This window comes from Canis lupus, chromosome 20, assembly GCF_011100685.1.
Source record: "Canis lupus familiaris isolate Mischka breed German Shepherd chromosome 20, alternate assembly UU_Cfam_GSD_1.0, whole genome shotgun sequence".
In the NCBI taxonomy this organism is placed as follows: domain Eukaryota; kingdom Metazoa; phylum Chordata; class Mammalia; order Carnivora; family Canidae; genus Canis; species Canis lupus.
The window spans coordinates 42,979,830-43,000,775 of NC_049241.1; the positions used below are offsets into that span (position 1 = coordinate 42,979,830).

At 52.6% G+C, this 20,946-nt stretch overlaps 1 protein-coding gene across 4 annotated transcripts in view; it reads left to right on the forward strand.

Moving 5' to 3' along the window:
* The window catches only part of FYCO1 (FYVE and coiled-coil domain autophagy adaptor 1), a 73,646-nt gene extending 53,211 nt beyond the window's left edge, over nt 1-20,435 (forward strand). For all 4 annotated transcript variants that reach the window (XM_038566669.1, XM_038566670.1, XM_038566672.1 and 1 more), the window contains exons 15-18: nt 4,537-4,632; nt 8,211-8,421; nt 14,679-14,788; nt 16,618-20,435. In XM_038566669.1, coding sequence (XP_038422597.1) covers nt 4,537-4,632; nt 8,211-8,421; nt 14,679-14,788; nt 16,618-16,693 — 493 coding nt within the window. In that variant the 3' untranslated portion in view covers nt 16,694-20,435. The remainder of the gene's footprint in view (nt 1-4,536; nt 4,633-8,210; nt 8,422-14,678; nt 14,789-16,617) is intronic.
* The last annotated feature ends 511 nt before the right edge of the window (nt 20,436-20,946 follow it).

Consider the following 20,946-nt stretch of genomic DNA (forward strand, 5'->3'; position numbering starts at 1 on the left):
TTTCTTTTCATGTCTTTTGCCCATTTCATGATTGGATTGTTTGTTTCCTTGGTGTTGAGTTTAAGAAGTTCTTTATAGATCTTGGAAACTAGCCCTTTATCTGATACGTCATTTGCAAATATCTTCTCCCATCTATAGGTTGTCTTTTAGTTTTGTTGCCTTTTTTTTTTTTTTTTTTTTTGGCTGTGCAGAAGTTTCTTATCTTGATGAAGTCCCAATAGTTCATTTTTGCCCTTGTTTCTCTTGCCTTTATGGATGTATCTTGCAAGAAGTTGCTGTGGCCTGTGTTCTCCTCTAGGATTTTGATGGAATCTTGTCTCACATTTAGATCTTTCATCCATTTTGAGTTTATCTTTGTGTATGGTGCAAGAGAGTGGTCTAGTTTCATTCTTCTGCATATGGATGTCCAATTTTCCCAGCACTATTTATTGAAGAGACTGTCTTTCTTCCAATGGATGGTCTTTCCTCCTTTATACTTTCAGGGATCATTTCTATAGTTTGTTACTCAAGCTTGTTTCTCATCCTTTGACGGCTGGAAGCAGTTGCTCTTACGCTGCATCCCATGGTAAGGTACCCGTTTTACCCAACTACACAGGGTGCGCACGTCCATGTAGCACGAAGGCAGAGCAAGAGCCCCACGAAGCGGTACTGCCCTGACCACATGCAGTATGCTACTGCTTCGGCATTTTCCATTCGATTTCTTCTAATGTGAGTCACAACTTATGAAGCTGATTCACGAACCCCACAATGGGCCACAACCCACAGTTTGAAAAGCCATCAAGAAGAAACCTCTGTGCCCTTCATCCTTAAACTAGGGACAGCATCACCTGACCCCTGCCCACCCTGCTTCCCACCCCACCCTCCTTCCTGTGCAGGACCTCAGCCTAGGCCTGCAAGGGCTGAGGACCTATCCTCGGAAGCACGTACTGGCTGGTCATCAGGGCTTGTCTGTCATCGTCATCGTGGCCAGAGAGGGGGAGCTGTAGGAGGACAAGGAGTGACAGGTTAGGACATCGCTGGAAAAGCAAGAAGGCTTCAGAGTTTGTTTTGTTCTATCGGATGTCATTTCTCTTTCTCTCAGTCGGTATTTGCACTTGGCACAAGGATGAAGACAAATGGCCTGAGGCAGGCCCAAGTGGCCTGGGGCCTGCCCCGGCTCCTCAGGACCCCACATCCATGGCCACCAAATGGGGGGTTGTGTGGTTGATCCCCTGAACAGCCTCTCACATTGACGTTCTGTGATTCTCTTTCTCCCAGGAGAAGGATGGGGGATGTAGAAGCCAGTGGTCTCAAGAGCCATGGAAGGAGGTGGGCAAGGAAGACGTCAGGGGGTGAAGGGGCTGGGCCAGGGAGGAAGAGGGGCAGTGAGGGACTAGGCTTCCCCTCCATGGCAGCAGGCGAGTCAGGCATGTTCTTGCTGTACCTTCCCTGGGAAGAGCGGAAAAGGCCGAGGGAGGAACCTTTTCCAGCCGAGCCTGTAGTTCGGAGTGGAGCCTGGAATCCACCTGGTTACGTCTCCTCCTCCCATGTGGAGAAGAGAGAACAGGCCTCAGAGGAGGGAAGGGCATGCAGAGTCACAATTAGTCATAAAGCCAAGACTGGAACCACCTTGGGGTGGCAACCCCACCAAGAGCCACACCGCCTCTCCTGCCCTCTGGAGCCCCGAGGAGCTCCAGCTAGACACGTGGAGCCCCCACCGCTCAGCCCCTGGAGGGCTGGATGTTCATGAAGACGACAGGCTCTCCTGTTTATCTTGGACTGAGGGGGACTGTGCACAGAATGTGCACACCCAGTGCCGGCTAGGCAGCTGGGTGCCAGTGAGCAACTGGTTATCTAGGCAGCCTTGCTGGCTCCCCGTGCCGGCCTCCACCCCCACCCCCTCACAGCGGCGCCCTGAGAACAGTCTCACCCCCAGTGGCCTCAGCCCTGCAGCAGACAGGGACGAGGCCAGGACAGGGAGCTAAATGGCAGGAGGGCTGCGGGCCTGCTGGTCAGTGGGCGTGATGTGACGTCTGTGCCACTCCAGTGAAGCCCCATCTTGCACTCAGAGGTTTCCCCAGAGGACAGAGGCCTCTCCCTGGGCGGTACCTGTCCTCCTCTGGGCAGAGAGGCCTTAGAAGTTAGCGGTGGCTGTGCTGCTAAGCCAGCATCTGCTGCTCCACGCTCCATGCGTGACTCCAAGTCTTCATCCTCCAGGGATCCAGCCTCGGTTCTATCCTCGACTTTGTCAACATGCCTCTGCCCCTTCCTGAATTTCCACACTAACATTTTACACCCCCACGTATACCACTTAGCAAGTAGCACATACGTTGTTTGGCTCCTGCAAATGACACCGGCCAGCCCGCAACATGCCGGTCCTGTGAGGTAGGGATACCTCAGCTGCAGCCCCTGCTTCCAAAGGGCACTCAGTCTAGGAGAGAGAGGACTCAAAAAGAGATAAGTAAGGCCCTGCGTGACCAAGGCTGTGACAGGAGTGGGAGGAGCATGCAAGGTGGGAGCAGGCCGCAGATGCCTGTGCATGAGCGAGCCTCTGGTGAAGCTGCCTGTCCCAGACTCAGGGTGCAGGACCGTTCATGCAAGTGCACTCCCGACTCCTTGCAGATGTTCCCATCCCCACAGTTGAGTGACGGCCAGGACAGGCTTGGGGGAGACTCGCTGAATTTTGCCACCTCTGAACTACCCGTGGGTGCTCAGCTGGTGGACCTTCAGGTCCTGTGAGGTCCTACCAACGGAGTGTGGAGCCTTGGCCTGAGACACAGGACGTAGACTGGTAGACTATCTGCAGCCCCTCCCGTGGGCAGGTTGTACATCCCTACCCCTTGGTGTCCGTACCTCTCCCTATGGAAGGAGGAGCCCCCATGGCAGCGGGCTTGGCCATGGGACGCTCTGGCAGTGAAATGAGCAGCAGTGTGCTGGGAATCACTTCCAGGCAGAGGTGGTAGTTGCCGCCTCCAGCAGAAGTTCTGTGAGCCTTAGGGTGCAGCTGCTGAGCAGTCTTGAATTTCTGACGTCCCAGAGATGGTACGAGGGTAGGTCCTGAGCTCACCTGAGTGCAGGAATTGGCTGGGAATCCTGCAGAGCCCATCCCAGGCGCGGCTCTGGGTGGCACGCCATGCAGTCCAGACATGCTGTCATTTGCGGGCACAAGTCAAGGCCGCACTCCGGGTGGAGCTGTGAGCTTGGTGCCCGAGTGGGTGCGAAGGCGGTGGAGGGGGAGCCGTGCGAGCACGAGATCCGGATGCCTGCTGCCGGCCTCTGACCTTGCCTGGGCCGCTCTGTGTGCCGAGAGCACCTTCTTCCAGCTGTGTGTGCGTGTGCTGCTGACTCAGACGGAGGGCGTTTGCTGGGTGGGGCTCGTGCCCGCATCGGTGTCCTGCCCAGCCCCCACTCCAGTGTGGACCTGGGCCGACATCGCCGGGCACTTCACCGGTGGGTGGGGTGGAGCAGGACTGAGTACGCTCCGTTCCCTCAGGGCCTCAGGCGTCGAATGAGTGTCCCCAGGGCCAAGCTGGTGAGAGCCCAGGGGTACCTGTCGCAGGTGGGAGGGGGACAGTTTGGGGCACGTTGATCTCACCCCAGAGACGTCTGGGAAGGGGGTTATTGTGACATTTTAGGAAGAAGCTGTGCTAGGTGGGAGATGTTCTTTATTCACACTTAGACCCTGGGGCAGATAATTCTTCCTTTCTGGACTAAGCTTCCTCTGAGCAGAGCACCTCGAGCTGGTTCAGCTTGACGCCCCAGAGATGACAGACGCTGAGCCAGACATGTGGGGCTCTGGCCTCCATCTCAGGAGCCGCCTGGGCCCCCGTGTCCCTGTCCTTGAAGGGGACCTGCCGTCTCTGTTCCCAGAGTAAGCAGTTCAGTAGGAGTTTAAAATGTTCCGTGATCAAATAAATACAGGAGCACTAGGGTTCAAGTCCAGTAGATGTCCTTGCTGCCTTCCTAGAGCCTCGACCTTCCTGTCTAGTGTGCAGGGGCTCCGTGAGGGGGAGCGTGTGGGGCCCTCCGCCCCGGCCCTGGTGTTCCATGGAGCGCCGTGGGAAGCACGCTGTGTCCGCGCTGACTGGGTCATGAGTGAAAGACGACGTGTGGCGTAGGCCCACTCTCTGTCCATGGCTTTGTCCCACTGCTCCCCCTTGGCCCATGCTGTTTCCTGGGGGTCTGTCCTTGTCCCCCAGAGATGAGCCAGAGCAGGCTTGGCTGGCCAGGCAGGACCCCAGGGTGCTGCTGACCGTACTCCACTGGCGTGGGGTAGGAGGGTGGCCTGAGTTGTGTGCAGCCCCTCCCCACACCCACGGGAAAGACGCTGGGGAAGTCACGGCAGCCCCATTGACTTTTCCCTGTCCTGCCTGCTTGGGCCGGGCCCCTGTGCCAGTCCCTGGAGAGCCTGCCAGATGCCCTCTTGTGGCCTCTGTGACCAAAGGATCCCATGCATTCTGCGGTTGGCTACTTGACCCGGAGGCTGCGGACCCCAGGGTGTGGGACCCTGCATGCTGATGACCAAATGGCTGTGCCTTCTTGTGTATGACATTTCAGGGATACCATGTCAACCTCGCTCACCCCTGAGGACACTGAAGACATGCCGCTGGGACAGGATGCCGAGATCTGCTTGCTGAAGTCCGGAGAACTGATGTAAGTGACAGGTGTCGTCCCCATTCCCCCCCCCCCCCCCCCCGCCCCGCCTCCTGCCCCTGAGCTGGACGCCCTAGGGCATCACTTCTGGGGAAGAGCTGGAAGCCCTCAGAGGCTCTGACGTGGCACTGATGGTGGCTTTCAGTCTGTGCTTAAAAAAAAAAAAAAGTACAATTTATATACAGTAAATTCCCCCTCTATGTGTACGATGCTTAGATTCTGACAAATAATACAGTATAATCACCAGTCATCCTGCTGAGCCCCACGCCAGATTCAGCCAGGGGCTTCTATGATCTCAGGGGCCTCAGAGCCCAGCTGGCTCCAAGCCCCAGTGTGACCCAGAGTGGGGACACAGGTCTAGGATAGGTCAGTGTCACCCCCGTGTGACCACAGTGATGCCAGAGAACAGTTCCCTCACCTTCAGAAGCTCCCCGTGCCCCCTAAGCCATCCCTTTCTCAGGCCTGTGCCCTGTGTTCTTCTTTTTTTTAAATAACTTTGTTTTGTTTTCTTACTGTAAGAGCAGTCCATTTTCATTGTATAAAATAGGAAAAGACAAGCAAACCACTTCAGTGTATATAGCCTTCCAGTTTTTAAAAATACATATCTACATAATTTTCAACACAAAATATTCTACATCTCATTTCATAGTTTATTTATTTATTTGAGAGAGAGAAAGAGAGCATGAGTAGGGGAGAGGGGTAGAGGGAGAGGCAGACTCCCCGATGTGCAGAGCACCCGACGCAGGACTTGTTCCCAGGACCCTGAGATCATGACCTGAGCCAAAGGCAGACACTTAACTGAGTGAGCCACCCAGGCACCCCCACCCCCATAGTTTTTAAAACTTACCACTGCATGAGTATTTTCATGTATCCTATTCTTTTTCTCCTGTGGTGTGTCTAATACCTGCATAATGGCTTAATAGTCACTGACTAGATTCACTCAATCACTCACAGATACTCAGCACCTAGCAGGCGCCAGGTATGTTCTGGGTCCTTGGAGTATGTCAGTTAGCAAAACAAAGATCCCTGCCTTCATGTTTAGTTTATATCCCAGCAGGGGTGGACAGACAATAAACATAAGTAAACAAGTGAATCACATAATGTGCAACAAGGTGTGCTTGCTGTGGGAAAGAAACAAAGGAGGATGGGGAGGGTGGAATTTGTAATTTTAAATAAAGTGGCACTAAGAAAGTAAAGACTGGAGGGAGTTGCTGTGCAGCTCTGTGAGGGAACAGCACTGAGGCAGAGGGAACAGGCAGTATAAAGGCCCTGGGGCAGAATGGCAGCTGGCATGTTCAAAGAACAGGGAAAGGGCCAGTGTGACTGAAGCAGAGAGATTGAGAGAAACTGAGTCAGAGAGGGAAGGGGGCCCTTGTCACATCAGGGCCCCGTTGTTTGCTATTGACAGGACTTTGGCTTTTAATCTGAGGGAAATGGGAGCCCCAAAATGAGGTTTGGAACAGAATGACTTAATCTGATTTACATTTGAAAAAAGATCGTTCTAGTTGCCATGTGGAGAATGACTAGGGAGTGACAAGGACAGAATTGGGGAAACCAGGAGAATTTACATTAATGATGTGGGTCCTGTAGATAGTGGGCTCCTTTTATTTAAAGTTATATTTGAGGGGTGCCTGGGTGGTTCAGTCATTAAGTGTCCAACTCTTGACTTCAGCTCAGGTCACAATCTCAAGGTCATGGGATCGAGCCCGACATTGGGCTCCATACTGGGCATGGATCCTGCTTAAGATTGTCTCCCTCTGCCCCTCCCTCAATTTGTGTTTTCTCTCTCTGTCTCTGTCTCTCTCTCTCTCTTAAAAAGAAAAAAAGATTTGAGCAGAGATGGCAAGGTGTTGATTTGTTTTTATTAACCTCTCCTTTGGGAAGACTGAGTATCATCCTTTCAGTGAACAGATGAGGTCTAGAAAGGTAAAAAAAAAAAAAAAAGAAAGAAAAGAAAAGACTAAAAGTACAATCTAAATGACTGGATGTGAGGGAATGTAAAATTATAAAATGGCACGGCATTGGTAGGGTGTTCTATCAGGGTGACTGCGCATAGGGTCGTGCAGTAAGATTCACTCCTTACAAGAAAATAGACCCTTTGACTAACTCTCAGATTCTTGAAAATTGTGAATGTTGGACAAGGCTTTTTGTACATACTTAGAAATAAAACCTAAATCAACACATGGGAAAATGTTAGGTTGAATTAAGGCTTCACAAAAGTGGAATGACTTTGCCAGGGCTGCTCTGTAGGGCATTTTGGATTTTTTCGTCCTTGATTACTCTTCTTACTAGCACAGCTTTGGGGGATATTTCCATCCATCTCCACAGCTTTGAAGGCCGACGGAACTCGGCCCCGTAACCTACTTGCTGTGCAGTCATGGGCTAGTTACCTAACCTCTCTGAGCTTTAGCTTCCGCTGCTGCCTTTAGGGGAGCAGTAATAGATTTTGACCACAAGAGGCAGTTTGGTGTAGCAGACAGGTGATGGCTTCTTATCAGCGCCCCGGGGACCTGGACCAGGTTTCTTTTCTTTTCTTTCTTTTCTTTTCTTTTTTAAGATTTTATTTATTTATTCATGAGAGACACAGAGACAGAGAGGCAGAGACACAGGCAGAGGGAGAAGCAGGCTCCTTGCAGGGAGCCCGACGTGGGACTCGATCCTGAGTCCCCAGGATCAGGCCCCGGCTGAAGGCGGCGCTAAACCGCTGAGCCACCCAGGGCTGCCCTGCACCAGGTTTCTTAACCTGTTTGAATCTTGGCTTCCTTGTGTGTAAAATGGGAGTGTCATGCTCCCTCCCGTAGCCGTGGTGCTAGCACAGGAAGCCTGCGAGCAGAGGGCCCTGGCGTAGTGGCTGCCACCTTCCCGGTTCACAGTTGAGGGGAAGAGACTCGCCCAAGGCCTCTCCCTGCTGAGGTGGCACCCTCCCCTGAGGCTGTCCTGGTGACCCGCGCCAGCGTGCTCTGTACAGGAGGGGGCGCTGCTCGGTCAGGAACCAGCCGCAGCAGCTCTGCTCCCATCCAGCTCATCCTCGGGCCCTCCCCACACCTGTCAGCGGATGGGCAGGGTTGGCCCTGTTTGCAGGGGAGGAACCTCAGGCTTCCCAGGGGTGAGACTCCGCAGCAGACAGGTTCCAGGGCAGGTCCTGGAACCCGTTTAAGAAAAATCAGGGTGCCCCTTTGGAATCTACCAGCAGGCCCCTAGATATCCACTGAAAAGAGGGACAGCCGGGAGGGCTGGAAGTTTCTAATGATGGCTGTGCTTCCCACCCCTGGGCGCGTGGAGCACCTCGGGCCGGCCTTCACCTCCAACAGCCCTATGGGTACGTGCCAGCCCCACACAGGCAGGGATTGTCATCCCTGTGGTTTACTTCTGTGTCCCCGGGGCCAAGAACCATGCTAGGCACACAGTCAGGGCTCATACTGTGTGAGCTGCACATCCAGGTTTCCACCACAATTAAGCCTGTCTGTCAAGGTAACCCAGGGGTTGGCCTCCCAGGAGCCTCCAGGGCTTCTGGCCACCTCTGAGGCACAGATGACCTGGCCAGCGGACTCAGGGCCCTCTCTGCATTTGGATCTTAGGATAAAATTACCCCTCACGGTAGAAGAGATCGCCAACTTTGGGGAGAGCAACAGGGAGCTGTTTGTGCGGTCCAGTACCTACAGCCTCATCCCTATCACCGTGGCTGAGGCAGGCCTCACCATCAGCTGGGTCTTCTCCTCCGACCCTAAGAGTATCTCCTTCAGTGTGGTCTTCCAGGAGGCAGAGGACACACCGTTGGATCAGTGTAAGGTAAGGACGGCTCCTATGCTTGCTCATACAGCAGGGTGCTCGGGCGGACCTCTCCTACTGCGGGGCTGTAGCCACCCCACCTTCTGCTGGGCAGGACTCACCTGGAATGTTTGGGCTGCAGCTGTGACAGGGACACAGAGGAAGGCAGGTGGGAAAGCCCTCTGGGCTGCATCCCATGCAGCAGCCGAAGCACCTGGTCTTGGCCAGCTTGGGGAGGGAGGGACCTGCAGGCTAGAGAGGTCTGAAGGTGCCTGAAGGTTGCTCCTGGGTCAGACAGCTTCCCTCTGACCTTGGGACAGATCACTAGAGAATACAGATTTGGGATCCCTTTTTTAACAGCCTTGGAGAACCCGAACAGGAGAGCCCGAACAGGTCACCATTAGAAGGGTTATGAGCTTGGGGTGTTTGGCGTCTCACCTCAGAGACCTCAGTAGACATACCTAGACATTGTGTCACTTGGGTGGTGGGGCTTGAAGTCTTGGTGGCATATCTCAGTTCATAAGCGTGGGATGCTGATGATGGCCTGGACCATGGGTCCCAATCTTGGCTACACATTAGAAATGCCCACCTCCGAGGCCATGCCACACTGCTCAATCAGAAGCCCTGGGGCTGGGACACAGGCATCCCAGGTAAGTCCAGTGAGTGACTAAGGTTGAGAGCCATGGGCCTGGCTCATGGGGTTGGAAACCAGAGAAGATAAGATGGGGTGGGATCCAGAGCCCGGGAGAGAAAGTCGAGCAGGATTCAGTGGGAGGCTGACTCAGCATGAGGGAAGGGGGAGCTGGTTTGGGTAGAAACTCAAGCCCCATTTGAATCATTGTGGGTGGGGGGACTGGAAAGGATAGACAGGAGCTTAGAGTGGACCTCAGGCTGCTGCCCCATGCAGAAACCTTCATGCTCCAGAGATGGCAGGAAGCAAGGTGGGGGAGAGCAATTTGAAGTCACGTAGAAGGAGAGTCTTGTGTGGTCTGTGTGCAAATATCCCTGAGTCCCTCCTGCATGTGGGCTGCTGGCTGCAGGGGGCTCTCAGTGAGGGCCGGGATGGACGGCGGGGAGCTGGCTAGCTCTCCTGCCATCTCTGCCCCATTGGTACTGCTCACTGCTATAGAGACTGCTTTGTCATTTTTGTCCTCTTCAAATTCACTCCTAAAATTGAATTCTAACCTCCTTGAGGTGGCCTTGTTTTGTGGAGTTTCGTGTTTATTCTTATTTAGAAATCACTCCACCCCCCCTTCCCTTTGGGGGCGGAGCTCATAGCCACACCACATACCCAGCTTGGAGCCCTTCCTTCCTGAGGTTCCAACTCTGCCCCCAGGAGGTCCTGGGCTTGCGGTGTGGGAGCAGGTGCAGACACAGCCCCCGCCAGCTGCATGCAGGGAGGGTGACGTGGGCCAGGCCTCAGTCCTCCTTTGCAGATGAGGTAACCGTAACCTGTGTGCTTGTCAGCCCCACACTGACCAGGACCTTGCCGCCAGCCCCCTGGCTGTTCATCCTCATAGGCCCAAGGCCTACCAAGTAACAGCACCACTTCCTCCCACATTAGACACCAGTGGGTGTCGGTGGCAGGGAGGGGGAACTAAATCCCGTGTCCAGGCCTTTGCCGTGCCTGCTGCTCACATGTGGCCAAGCCGTGGGCCTCGCCTTTCTCGGTCACTCACCCACCAAATCCTCACAGCCCTGGGTTCTCCTCCATGTGGTTCCTCCCAGGATTCAGGGCTCTAGCTTGGAGACCTGGAGGAGGAGCCTTCCTCATCTGCAGCTTCCAGGTGGTCTCTGGGGCTCAGAACTACCAGTGTGTTTCTCAGAGGGGACGCCAGGGGGCAGAAAGAGCCCATTTGCGGGGGGCAAGCAAGAAGGGGGATCAGGTGCCCTCAGCCTTCATAAGCCCAGCATCACCAGCCACCATGGAGTGGGTGTTATTTCTGCCAGAATGTCTCCTGGACAGACATCAGCCTAGGAACCTATTCCCAGATGCGCATCCTCCGCATCTGTCTGGGGGCCTTCCCTGTGGGATCCCCTGACCTGCCTGAGCCTTACAGGAAACCATGTACAGAACTGATTGAAGCACTCGGGTGTGATTATGGAGGTGTAGATACAAGGGACTTAGAGTCTGCTCACAGCCATCTGCTGAGCCTCTGCTAAACCCTGGGCTCTGTTGTTTGCATCAGAGCTAGAGAGAGAAGGGACAACGTGGGATCCACCCTTGAGGAGATCCACCCTCTAGTGAACAGATAACCACGATTCCAGATAGAGAGTGTCGTGCTGGGGGAGGGGAGGCACCTGGGGGACAGCCATCAGGGGAGGAGCCTTGGGCCAAACCAGGAGACACCCCGGGTAGAGGAGCCACACTGAAAAGGCCAGCCCCATTTCTGGAGGCACCCAGCAGATATTTCCCCGCCCCCGGTGCTGCCTCCTCTCCAGAGGGCTTCCTTCCAGAGGTCAAGGTTGTGTCTCAACACTGAGATTAGAGATTGTGACTTTGGGAAGATGCTTGACTGAAGAAACTGTCCATCAGAGTCTTGAGGCTGCCCATGGGCGTCTGCTGTCCTGAAGCCTGGGGATGGAGCAGGGAACAGGACCCAGGCCCTGCCCTCTCTCTGGGCAACGGACCCCTGTTTGGCCAGAGAAACTGGACAGCCTGCCTGGGGCCATTGGGAATCAGAGGAAGAACCAGGACTGGGAGCAAGAACCCTTGACTCGGTGTTTGTTAGACAGCGTTATTGAGATATAATTCATATGCCAGATAATCGACCCACTTAAGATACACAGTGCATTCACAGCGTTGTGTAACTGTTGCCACTCTAATTTGAGATCATTTTCATCATCCCCAAAAGAAACTGTACCCACTAGCAGTCACTTTCCAACCTTCACCCCCAGCAACCACCAACCTGTTTGTCTATGTAGCCTTTTATGACTCACTTCTTCCACTGAGCCTAGAACCCTTGCTTTGTACAGAGCCCAGGGCCATGGGAGCCCATCTGAATATCAATAAAACCATTTTGGACTGTCTTGCTGACACATGACATGAATCAGGGCACCACCATACGGGCACTGGAGGCTGGGGGGAGGAGCTCCCAGAGCCCACCCAGCAGAGACCTGCCTCAGGTTTATTCCAGAGACCCCCATCATCTTCCCACCACCTCATCTGTGTGAGCTTTGGCACCTGAGAAAAATCTCATAGATTTTGACCCTGGTGGGAAAAGCAGAGCTGAGATGAATGAAAGGTCTGTGGTGCAGAATGTTTTAAGGAAATGAAGCATATTGTTTTAAACGTACTTTCCTCAGAAGACACCCTAACAAGCTCTCTGTTGTTGCTCTGCAATCAAGGTAGTAAATGCTGAGGTTGAGGTGTGGGGTGCCCAGACACCCTTGTATAAACAGCCAGCCTTCCTATCTAGTGGCTCCTTAGAGTGCTAGCTGGAGTGTCCAGGGTCAGAATTCTTAGGTTACAGATCATGGAAGCAAACCCAAACTCTCAACCTCCCAGAATTCCCAGTCCCCGGTGGAATTTGAATACACTAGAACATTAGTGGAATTTAATGAGACCACCTGCAGAAGTGGCTACCCCAAGTCCTACCCACAGTAAGCTCCCCATGCATTTTTTTCCCCTCCAAGCTTGTTTTGGGCTCTACTCCCTCACCACCACCAGCTCCCAACAAGAGCACATGTACGGTGGTGTCAGGAACGTGCTGTGCATGCTCTCTCCCATGCCTGTGGGGTCTCCGGTCTGATTTTTTATTTCTCTTTGATCCATGTGCTATTTAAAACTGTTACTTAGTTTACAAATATCTTTATTTTCCAGAGACCAATTATTTCTAATTTCATTCCCTTGTAGTCAGAAAACAGACTGTGTAACTTGAATCCTTTTAAATATGAGGTGGGCTTTTTTTTTTTTCTTTTCCAATGGCCTAGAAGGTGGCCTACCCAGGTGTCCCCAGTACACTCAAAAAGAAGGTGTGTCCTGCTGTAGTCAGGTGGAGTATTCCATAAATGTCAGTTGGATTGAGTCCATTGATACTATTCTTCAAGTCTTCCATCTCCTTATTGAGCTCCTGTCTGTTATTCCATCAGTCATTGAGGGGTATTGAAATATCCAACTGTTAATTATGAATTTACCGATTTCTCCTTGTAGTTCTACTATTTCTTGCTTTGTGTGTTTGAAGCTCTCATTAGGGACATAAATGTGAAGGACTGGTCCATCCATCTTGATCCATTAACATCCCTGTCATTATGAAGTTATCCCTGGCCACATCCTTTGGTACCAAATCTATTTTGTCTGATATTAATATAGTCAATCCAGCTCTCTTTTGATTAGTGCTACCCCAACATATCTTTTTATGTGCTTTGACTTTTAACCTATTTGTATCTTTATATTTAAATTGTTGTTTCTTATGGGGTTGGGTTGGGTCAACCTGATAATCTTTGCCTTTTACTTGGGATGTTTAGACTATTTATATTTAATGTACTTAGTAATCAGCTTCAGCTTGAGTCTGTCATCGTACTGTTTGTTTTCTGTTGATCCCATCTATCTGTTGCTCCTTTCTCCTTTCAAAGTGGTGAGCTGGGGCAGCTGCAGGCCTCACCTTGTTCTCTCAAAGATCACTGTCCTCCATTGCCTGATGTCCAGTGTCTTGTGTATTTTGTCTATTCTTGGTTATCTCTTGAGAGATCAAATCTTAGCTCTTCTCCCATGTCTTTGAATATGTTTTCCCTTCTCCCTGGGACAGCCAGAGCTCCCTCCAACTACCTAACTTGTCCAGGCTCAGCGTAGCCTCCTCCAGGATGCCCCCCCACCCCCACTACCGCACAGCTGCAATGGGCAGCCCTCCTGGTTCTCCCCTCATGACATGCTCACTGTTATAACTGAATGTTTCCTTATCTGCTGTCTCTGTTAAACCACAAGATCTTTGAGGGCAGAACGTTGTGGAAACTTACTTTACTTTGGGAACTCTGGCCAACACGTAGGGTTTCAAGAAATGTGCCTTGGTATTCAAGTGTAAGTTGAAAAACCCATCACATTTTTATGAGCATTTTGGATTCAGTCCTTTTGTACAGGGCAAAAAATGTTTCAAGGGAATGAACAACTGAATTTCACAAAGCTATATTTCTGAGAGTGGAGCTAGCACTTAATTTTGCAAAGAATAAAAATGCTCACTTGTGGGGAAGCTTGCCACATTAGGAGCTTGAATCAACGAGGTGTTAACTGTGGTCTCTAAAGTCTCTGGTCTGTGTGACCACTTATGTGTAGTCAGTCCTGCGTGAATGGCCTAAGGGTGCTTTCTGAGACAAAACCCACTGGGGTGTTTATCACCTCTAAAATCTTTTAAAATCTTGGTTGGCTCTGTCTTATTTTCCTATGTCCTCATTTCCTATCATATGCTCTACTGACTGAGTCAGCCAGGTACCCCTCCATATCTTTGGTTTTAAACTTTCCCTCATGGGAAAGGTTGGCCATCCAAAGACCCTTCCCCCAAACACCTCCTGGCACTGTTCAGCACTCACCTGTCCTCAGATTTACCCCCAACACTGAGGCCCTTAGAACCTGCCCTGGAGAAAGCAAATATTTCCTGGGGCTCATTTCTCATTCCTGGGGAAGGCAGAAGGTAAATAGGAGGCTGAGGATTAGGCCCAGAAAGTTGAGAGGGTCCTGGGGCCATGGAGACATATGGGGTGCAGTAGGACAGGCAGCCTGCTAGGGCCAAGTGAGAAGCGATTGGAGGAGCTGGGCCTGTTCAAGCCAGAGGGCAAAGCTCAGCAGCTCCACAAAGTGCTTGAGGGATGGGAGTGAGCAGGGGCTTGGGGCTTGGCCTATCCCGTGAAACACCCCTCACCCAGGACAGCACTAGGTCCCACAGGAGCCCGCCAAACACAAAGATTTCACCTAGAATAAGCCCCCGCTTCCAGACCAGAAAAAGGCCTGCTCCTCCAGATGGTGGAACATTTCAGCTATGGTCAGAGGAAGCTGGGGACCACTCCTTTGGGGCCTGACTGGCTCATGATTCTGGATAAAATGCATGTCCACAGCCTCCTCCTGAACCACAGGTTATCAACAAATGCAGGGCATGTGGAAGACTCCCCCCAACTCCTGGGGCTGATCCCAGACACACACATCTCACAGCCTTGCTCAACTGTCACCTCAGACAGGGCACCTAGCCTCCCTGGGCCTAGTTCCCTCCCCAGAATAAAAGGTCTGCTTGGAGGCACCATAGGGCATCTCGGCTTCTGTGACACTTTTTCTGATCTTCTCTTCCTCCTAGGTCCTTATCCCCACAACCCGATGCAGCTCCCACAAGGAGAACATTCAGGGCCAGCTCAAGGTCCGCACACCAGGCATCTACATGCTCATCTTCGACAACACCTTTTCCAGGTAGGTGTTTCCACCTCACTCATCAGCATCTTGGAGAATTCACCTGCCACCTGGCTGTAAGAACAGAAGTGAACATTTAAAAGAGACTATTTAATCATCAGTAATTGATTATTAATAGTTTTTTTTAATCTTAGACTCCTATACTGTGGTGGTCTAGTGTCTATTATAGATTTTATAAAATACAGGCTAGTACTTAACAGAGACTTAGCATATGTCAGGTGAGTTCTCTGCCCTCCACTCTTACTGATTCATTTAAGCCCCATGGCACACCCATGTCATAGGAACTGCCTTTCTCCTCGTGGCACTGCTAAAGGACTGAGGACTGGGGTGGGGTAGGAGAGGGGGTGGGTAACACTCCCAGGTCACACAGCTGGTGGTGGTAGAGCCAGGTTGGAACCCAGGGGGCCTGCCTCCAGGCTCCAGGCAGAGCCCTCCTGCCTCTCAGATGTCCAGGCTCCCACTGTCTGGCCCAAAGGAGGGCCTCAGTAGAAACAGAAGAAGGAAGGGAAGAAGGGAGGAAGGGAGGGAAGGAGGGAAGAAGGGGGGGAGGGAGGGGGAAATGAAGGCAAGGACCAGCTGTTGAGGGGGAGCCCTGGGGCCTTCTTGTCATGGCAGTGGGAACAGTGTGGTCTTGGGAAGCACTGCATCACAGCACCAGATGTAGATCCAGGAGTGAAGGGCTAGGGAAGCAGGAAGTTGGAAGTGTAGGGAGACAAGCTGGAAGGCAGCCGGTGAAGGAGCTGGGGAGAGGAACACATCGGTTGAGATCTGCCATGAACCAGGGCCCTCATTTCTTGAAGGCACAGAACAGGGGTGGTTAAGGTTGCTGGGACCCATCCCTTTTGTGTCTTCTGGCTTCAGCATAAGCCCTTTGTTGGGGCCACCTTTTTTAGGAGACCTGCCTGACCAGCACCCAACTACATCCTCTGTGAGTGGGGCCCTGAGCTAGGGGCCACATACATCCCCCCACACAGGGACCCTTCCCAGCCCACTTGGCTTTTAGCAGAATAACTAGAAAGCTGTGCCATCCCCGCCCCTCACCATATCCAGGCCTTCAACCCCCAGGGACTGTGACCAAAGACATCCACCAAAGGAGGAGCTAAGAGAAGGAACTTCCCACCTCTCCTCGTCTCCTGCCCCTCCCCTACACGCCCTCATGAGCACAAATATACCTTGAATTAGCAGGACTCATGGGCACAGGCCCAGCATGTCCAAAGATCTGCCTTCAGAGCTCCAAGTGGCTGTGAGCCCCGTATCCTCTGCAGAAGCAGTGAGCCTTATCACCACCTCATTGAGATTCCCTACAAGTTTTCGGAGGGGCCAAGGAGACGCCATTGAGGACAGAAGGCAGTCCCCATGCCCCGACCAGACTCCTAGTTCTCACTGAAGGCAGCCAGAGTCCTGTGACCAACCCCAGCCTTATTCTGTGCCAGAGATTTCTAAACTGTGGGTGGCAGAATGGATTTCAGTGCTCCAGTGGGAGCCTCCCCAGAAACCTCTCCTCACAGTCTACTCCCTGCACTGCCCCCCTGAAGCTCCCACATCCCCCAGCAGCTTCAGAGCAGCAGGGGCCGGGGTGTTGGTGTATCAAGCCCCAGGGAAGTCGGTGCTGACATCCCAGGACCCCTGTACCCTTGCCTGGGTAGAGCTCTGCTGGACAGGCAGGAAACAAGGTGAGGGACCTAGGCCTCTGCCCTCCCAGAGGGCCCCCCCCTCCGCCAGCCCACATGCATGCAGCCCCCACGGAAGCCCCAGCAGGCACCGCTGCCCTGCCCTTGGGCTTTGGGCGCTCTGAGTGATACCCTCCTTTCCCACTTCTGTTTCCTCAGGTTTGTCTCCAAGAAAGTGTTTTATCACTTGACAGTTGACAGGCCTGTGATCTACGATGGAAGTGATTTCCCGTAGCCTCAAGCACCTGGATTCTAGATTCTAATAGTTTCACTTTATGCACAGGAAACACTACTCTTGCTCACCTGTCACATAAAGCACTAAAAAAAAAAAAAAAAAAAAGGCGGGGGCCAACCGCTCCAAATCTAACCAGTGTGTGACTCTGGGAGACAGGCCTCCGGCCGCCCCTCAGAGCTGCATTGTCTGGAGCGCTGTGTACTTAGCACTACGCACGGTCACTCTTAGCCTCCATGGCTTTTAAGGGCTCAAGCAATGTTTCCAGTGATTAGGGATCCACCTGTCCTCACATCCAAAGGGACATTCTGCCAAAGGTTTAAACACTCAGGAGACCTTCAGCCTCTCCTGGAGCCACAGCTGGCTCCCTGCCTCCCGAGGAGAGTTGCCCAGGCCAGATCAGGGATCCCAACTTCTGCTCCCGGAGAGAAGCGCCCCACTCTGCCCAGCGGGGGACAGGCATCCTACGTGACCATGAGCCGGGATGTCCCGGCCAGACCCTGTGAGTCCTCAGGCTGCGAGGCCTCTCACAGGGCCATCGTGACAGTCAGGGCACCCTGGGGTGGACTGGGGAGCCTCCTGAAGCCCCAGTCAGCCTCTTGCCATTAGGCCTCTGTCCCTTCCTGCCCCCATTAATTTGGGGCTGCTCCAAAACTCGGCAGTTTTGGAGGGGCCACTAGCTGCACTTTCTTCCTGGCCCTTCTGGGAAGATCTGCCCTCATGCAAAGCCCTTCACTCAGGCAGGCCCCTCAGTAGTTCAAAACATGGCCCTAGAAATCAGAACTAAAGACTGCCGGGGAAACCAACGCCACACACAGAGGACGTATCCTGCAGTGGCTGTCTCCACACTGAGGCTGAAGCCCCCGCTGGCTCGCGGCGCCGCCCTCAGCACAGGCAGTGCTGTGCGCTGGCCCTTAGGACTCACTCCTCAGCTGATGGGCTGTCTCTGTATAAGAGCCTCTGCCTCATCCGCAGATGTGTTTACTAATGATCATAATCAGGGTAAGAACCACTTTCAGAAACTTCAGCCTTCTTATCAAAAGTCTTTGGTAACTCAGGTGCAACAGGCATAATTCATGAATCTGTTTTGAGTTCCCTCCTCGGCCCTACTGCCCATTGGTCTGTTCCCCAGCACCCCATGTGCCCACTTCCTGTGGCTCAGCCCACCCCTAAGAACCAGGAGCCATCTCCCCTTGAGGGCCGATGAATCCCGCTTCCCTTTGCTGGCCTCTTTGGGCCTTGTTCACGGAGGCCGGAGCCTGAAGTCAGGGCTTAGACACTTTCACAGGCAAGCAGGCCATCTGACAACGCAGACCGCTTTGGCCAGGTGAGACGCACCAGGCAGAGTGTCTGGGGATCTGAGTGCTGGGCCCAGCCTGTCCCCCAGCTGGTCTGGTGACCAGTCAAGTCACACCACACGGACACTTCATCCTGTCACCCGCAGGCTTGGTCAGGCTGGTACTGAGAGCCTGAGCACAGGTCAGGGCACCCAGGCCAGGTCCAGTGCAGACCCCTCCGGCCACCACCCAGCAGAGGGGACTCGTGCAGCAGGGGGAGGGGGAAATAACCTCCGTGATGGACTCAGAACTTTCACTCAGATAGGGGACTTGGCCACTTGCAGTTCATTTTAGGCAGGGCAGCGGGCAGAGTGGTGAATTTTCCCAAGAGATTAACCCAGAGAGAAGCCGAACCTGTCCTGCTCTTTCCTTGGAGCAGCCGCTGCCTCTAGCAGAAAGCCACCAGGCGCCCTAGCATCTCCCAGTGGCCAAGGCCTTGACCGTGCTCAGCAGCCAGACTCCCAGAGACTCTCCCTAGCCTCACACTTGTCCTCACAGGTGTGCTACAGGGCAGCGGATTGTTCCAGAGCAAGTTGTCCTGCCTTTGAACCCACCCTCTCCCCTGGAAAGGGTCATCGGAATTAGTGGTCTGCCACAAGAAAGAAACTAACAAAAGAACCCAAAGCAGTCTGGAGTCTTGTTTCGAGTACTTTCCCAGGATGCTATGGAGACTGGCCAGCTGATGGTGTCGCCACCATCCTGTGCAGCTAACAGCTCCTGTGTTTCCTGTGAAAGGCCTGGAACATTCCATCCAAGCCCCCCCCCCCCCCTTGTGAACCTCTGTCACTCAGCCGGCAGGGGACCAACTACACCTTAAAGACGACATGGTTCTCACGAAGCCAGCCCTGCTGTAGGAGAGCAGGGGCCCCTTGTGGTGTGCACCCTCTGGGGCATTGACCATAGTAGTTCAGAGGACCTGCTCTCCCCCAGCGGCCATGTCCTGATGCCGTCGCCTATTTATTTTCATGCTGGACAGACTTTTCCTTCATTATTTTGCCGTGTGAGCTCGAGTTTGCTGTGCATTATGCAACTAGAGAACATGGTGGCGTATTTCAGTGTGGCTTGTATGAATAGCTTTATTCCTATTTTAAAGAGGTTCCCGACTTTACTGAGGTTTTGGGGGTTGAGATACTTTTAAAAAATGCAGATGACAATGAAGAGCAACTATTGAAAGTGGTAGCCCCAGCCAGTAGACTGACACTAGAAATCATCAATGGGACCCCAGATCACTATTCAGCACAAAACAAAACAAGACGAAAACCCGGCAGCCCCTGGATGGCCCAGCTCTCTGAATAACAGCCACTTGCTCTGTAGTACCGATCCCACTACCTTGTTCGTCTCTGCCTCAGAAGCCACTAAGCAACCTTGCCGAGAATTCAGCCTCTCAGACATGCTCACTTGCAGCAAGGAAGGGCGTCAGGATAAATCGTGGCATCCACGGTGCACTTGTGGCCGGAGTCCGCTGGACTCCAGGTCAACCAGACCAAGAAGGAATCTGGAACTGAAAAACCCCACCGGGTCTGTAAAGTAGAAAAAAACCACATAATATAACTGAAAAATCAAGGGAATGGTTTTTCTGAAATTTTTCAGTTATCCACTCCCTGTTCCTCCCCCCAAGGTGGTTAAGCCATTCTAGACTCAAATGAAAGGAAATCCCCATTTGGAGGTGAAATCCCAGAATTTGTGCTTTACAGGCCACTGGTTAGATGTCTGCCCATTTTTAAAGTTTTTTCGGAGTTTCATTTTTTAAAGTTCGCCTTTATAACTACATGTAAGACCCCCATTCCTGGCTCCAAGGGACTGAGAGTGAAAGCAGAGAGAAGCTGTCTGTGATTCCGAGAACCAGCGGTCACCCTTACAGAGACCAGTGAGCCAGCCAGCCGTGTTTACAAAACACAGAGCGAAAGGCATTGCTTAGAGGAAACCTGGAGTTTTTCTCATTGCGTTGTGATTCTTCCAAGGAGATAGGGAATGCTTAATTAATAATGCCTTTTCCCCCATAATTGCTTTTTAAAGATAATAAAGTCTATCTTTAGATTTCAGTAGACATCGCCAATGAACAGGCTTCCTTAGAACCTCATAATGAGTGTTATCCAGAGATGCTTCTGCCTCTGGGGGCTGCAGAGCAACATCCATGCCTCCGTTGAGCAGCTCCAAATCAGAATTGCATTTTGATTGACAAATCCTCAATTCTCGAGGCCTTATGGGGTAGTGGGTCTGGGAACCCATTGCATTCTTACCTGCCAAAGAATTACCCAGAAGCACATCCAATGCCAACACCCCACCTGCGCAGTAGGGGTGAGAAACTTTTATATCTCAAATGTATCCCTTTATAGCATCTGCTGCACCATTGGGAATGGTTTTATTTTTAACCTCAGGATTTAAATAAAGCAAACACTATGACATGGGGGGAGTAGCCTTGTCTTTCATTCTCCTGGGACATAAGGCCCATTGATGAAGTTACCCAGATCAGACTCATAGTTGAGTTGCCCTACCAGGAGACGGCCTCAACTGGTACACTCCGGATTTTCAAAAGGGTTCACACCAGCAGATACCCTGAGAGGTTGCCATGTGGCCTGGTATCCAGACACTTTCCCATCTACCCTGAGGTCAGTACTCAGACCTGCTGGAGCCAAGGTATCATTCCAAGCTACCCCCTCTACCACATGAGCTGCCTGGCTCTCTTGGGCTACTCGGAGACACTGCAAGGAAAGAGAACACCTGCTGACCTACCAGAACAGCAGGGTCAGGGGGGACGGTCATGGATGCCCTGAAACCGTGATCAGTGGAGCTGTGGTACAAAGCTGGGCAAGACCATCAGGCCAAGGCAGCTGGCAGAGGAAGAAGTCGCATTCCACTGCTATTTAGCTGCTGGCACTGGGTCAGCAATGACCGGACATGGACCTGGAGGGGATGTGA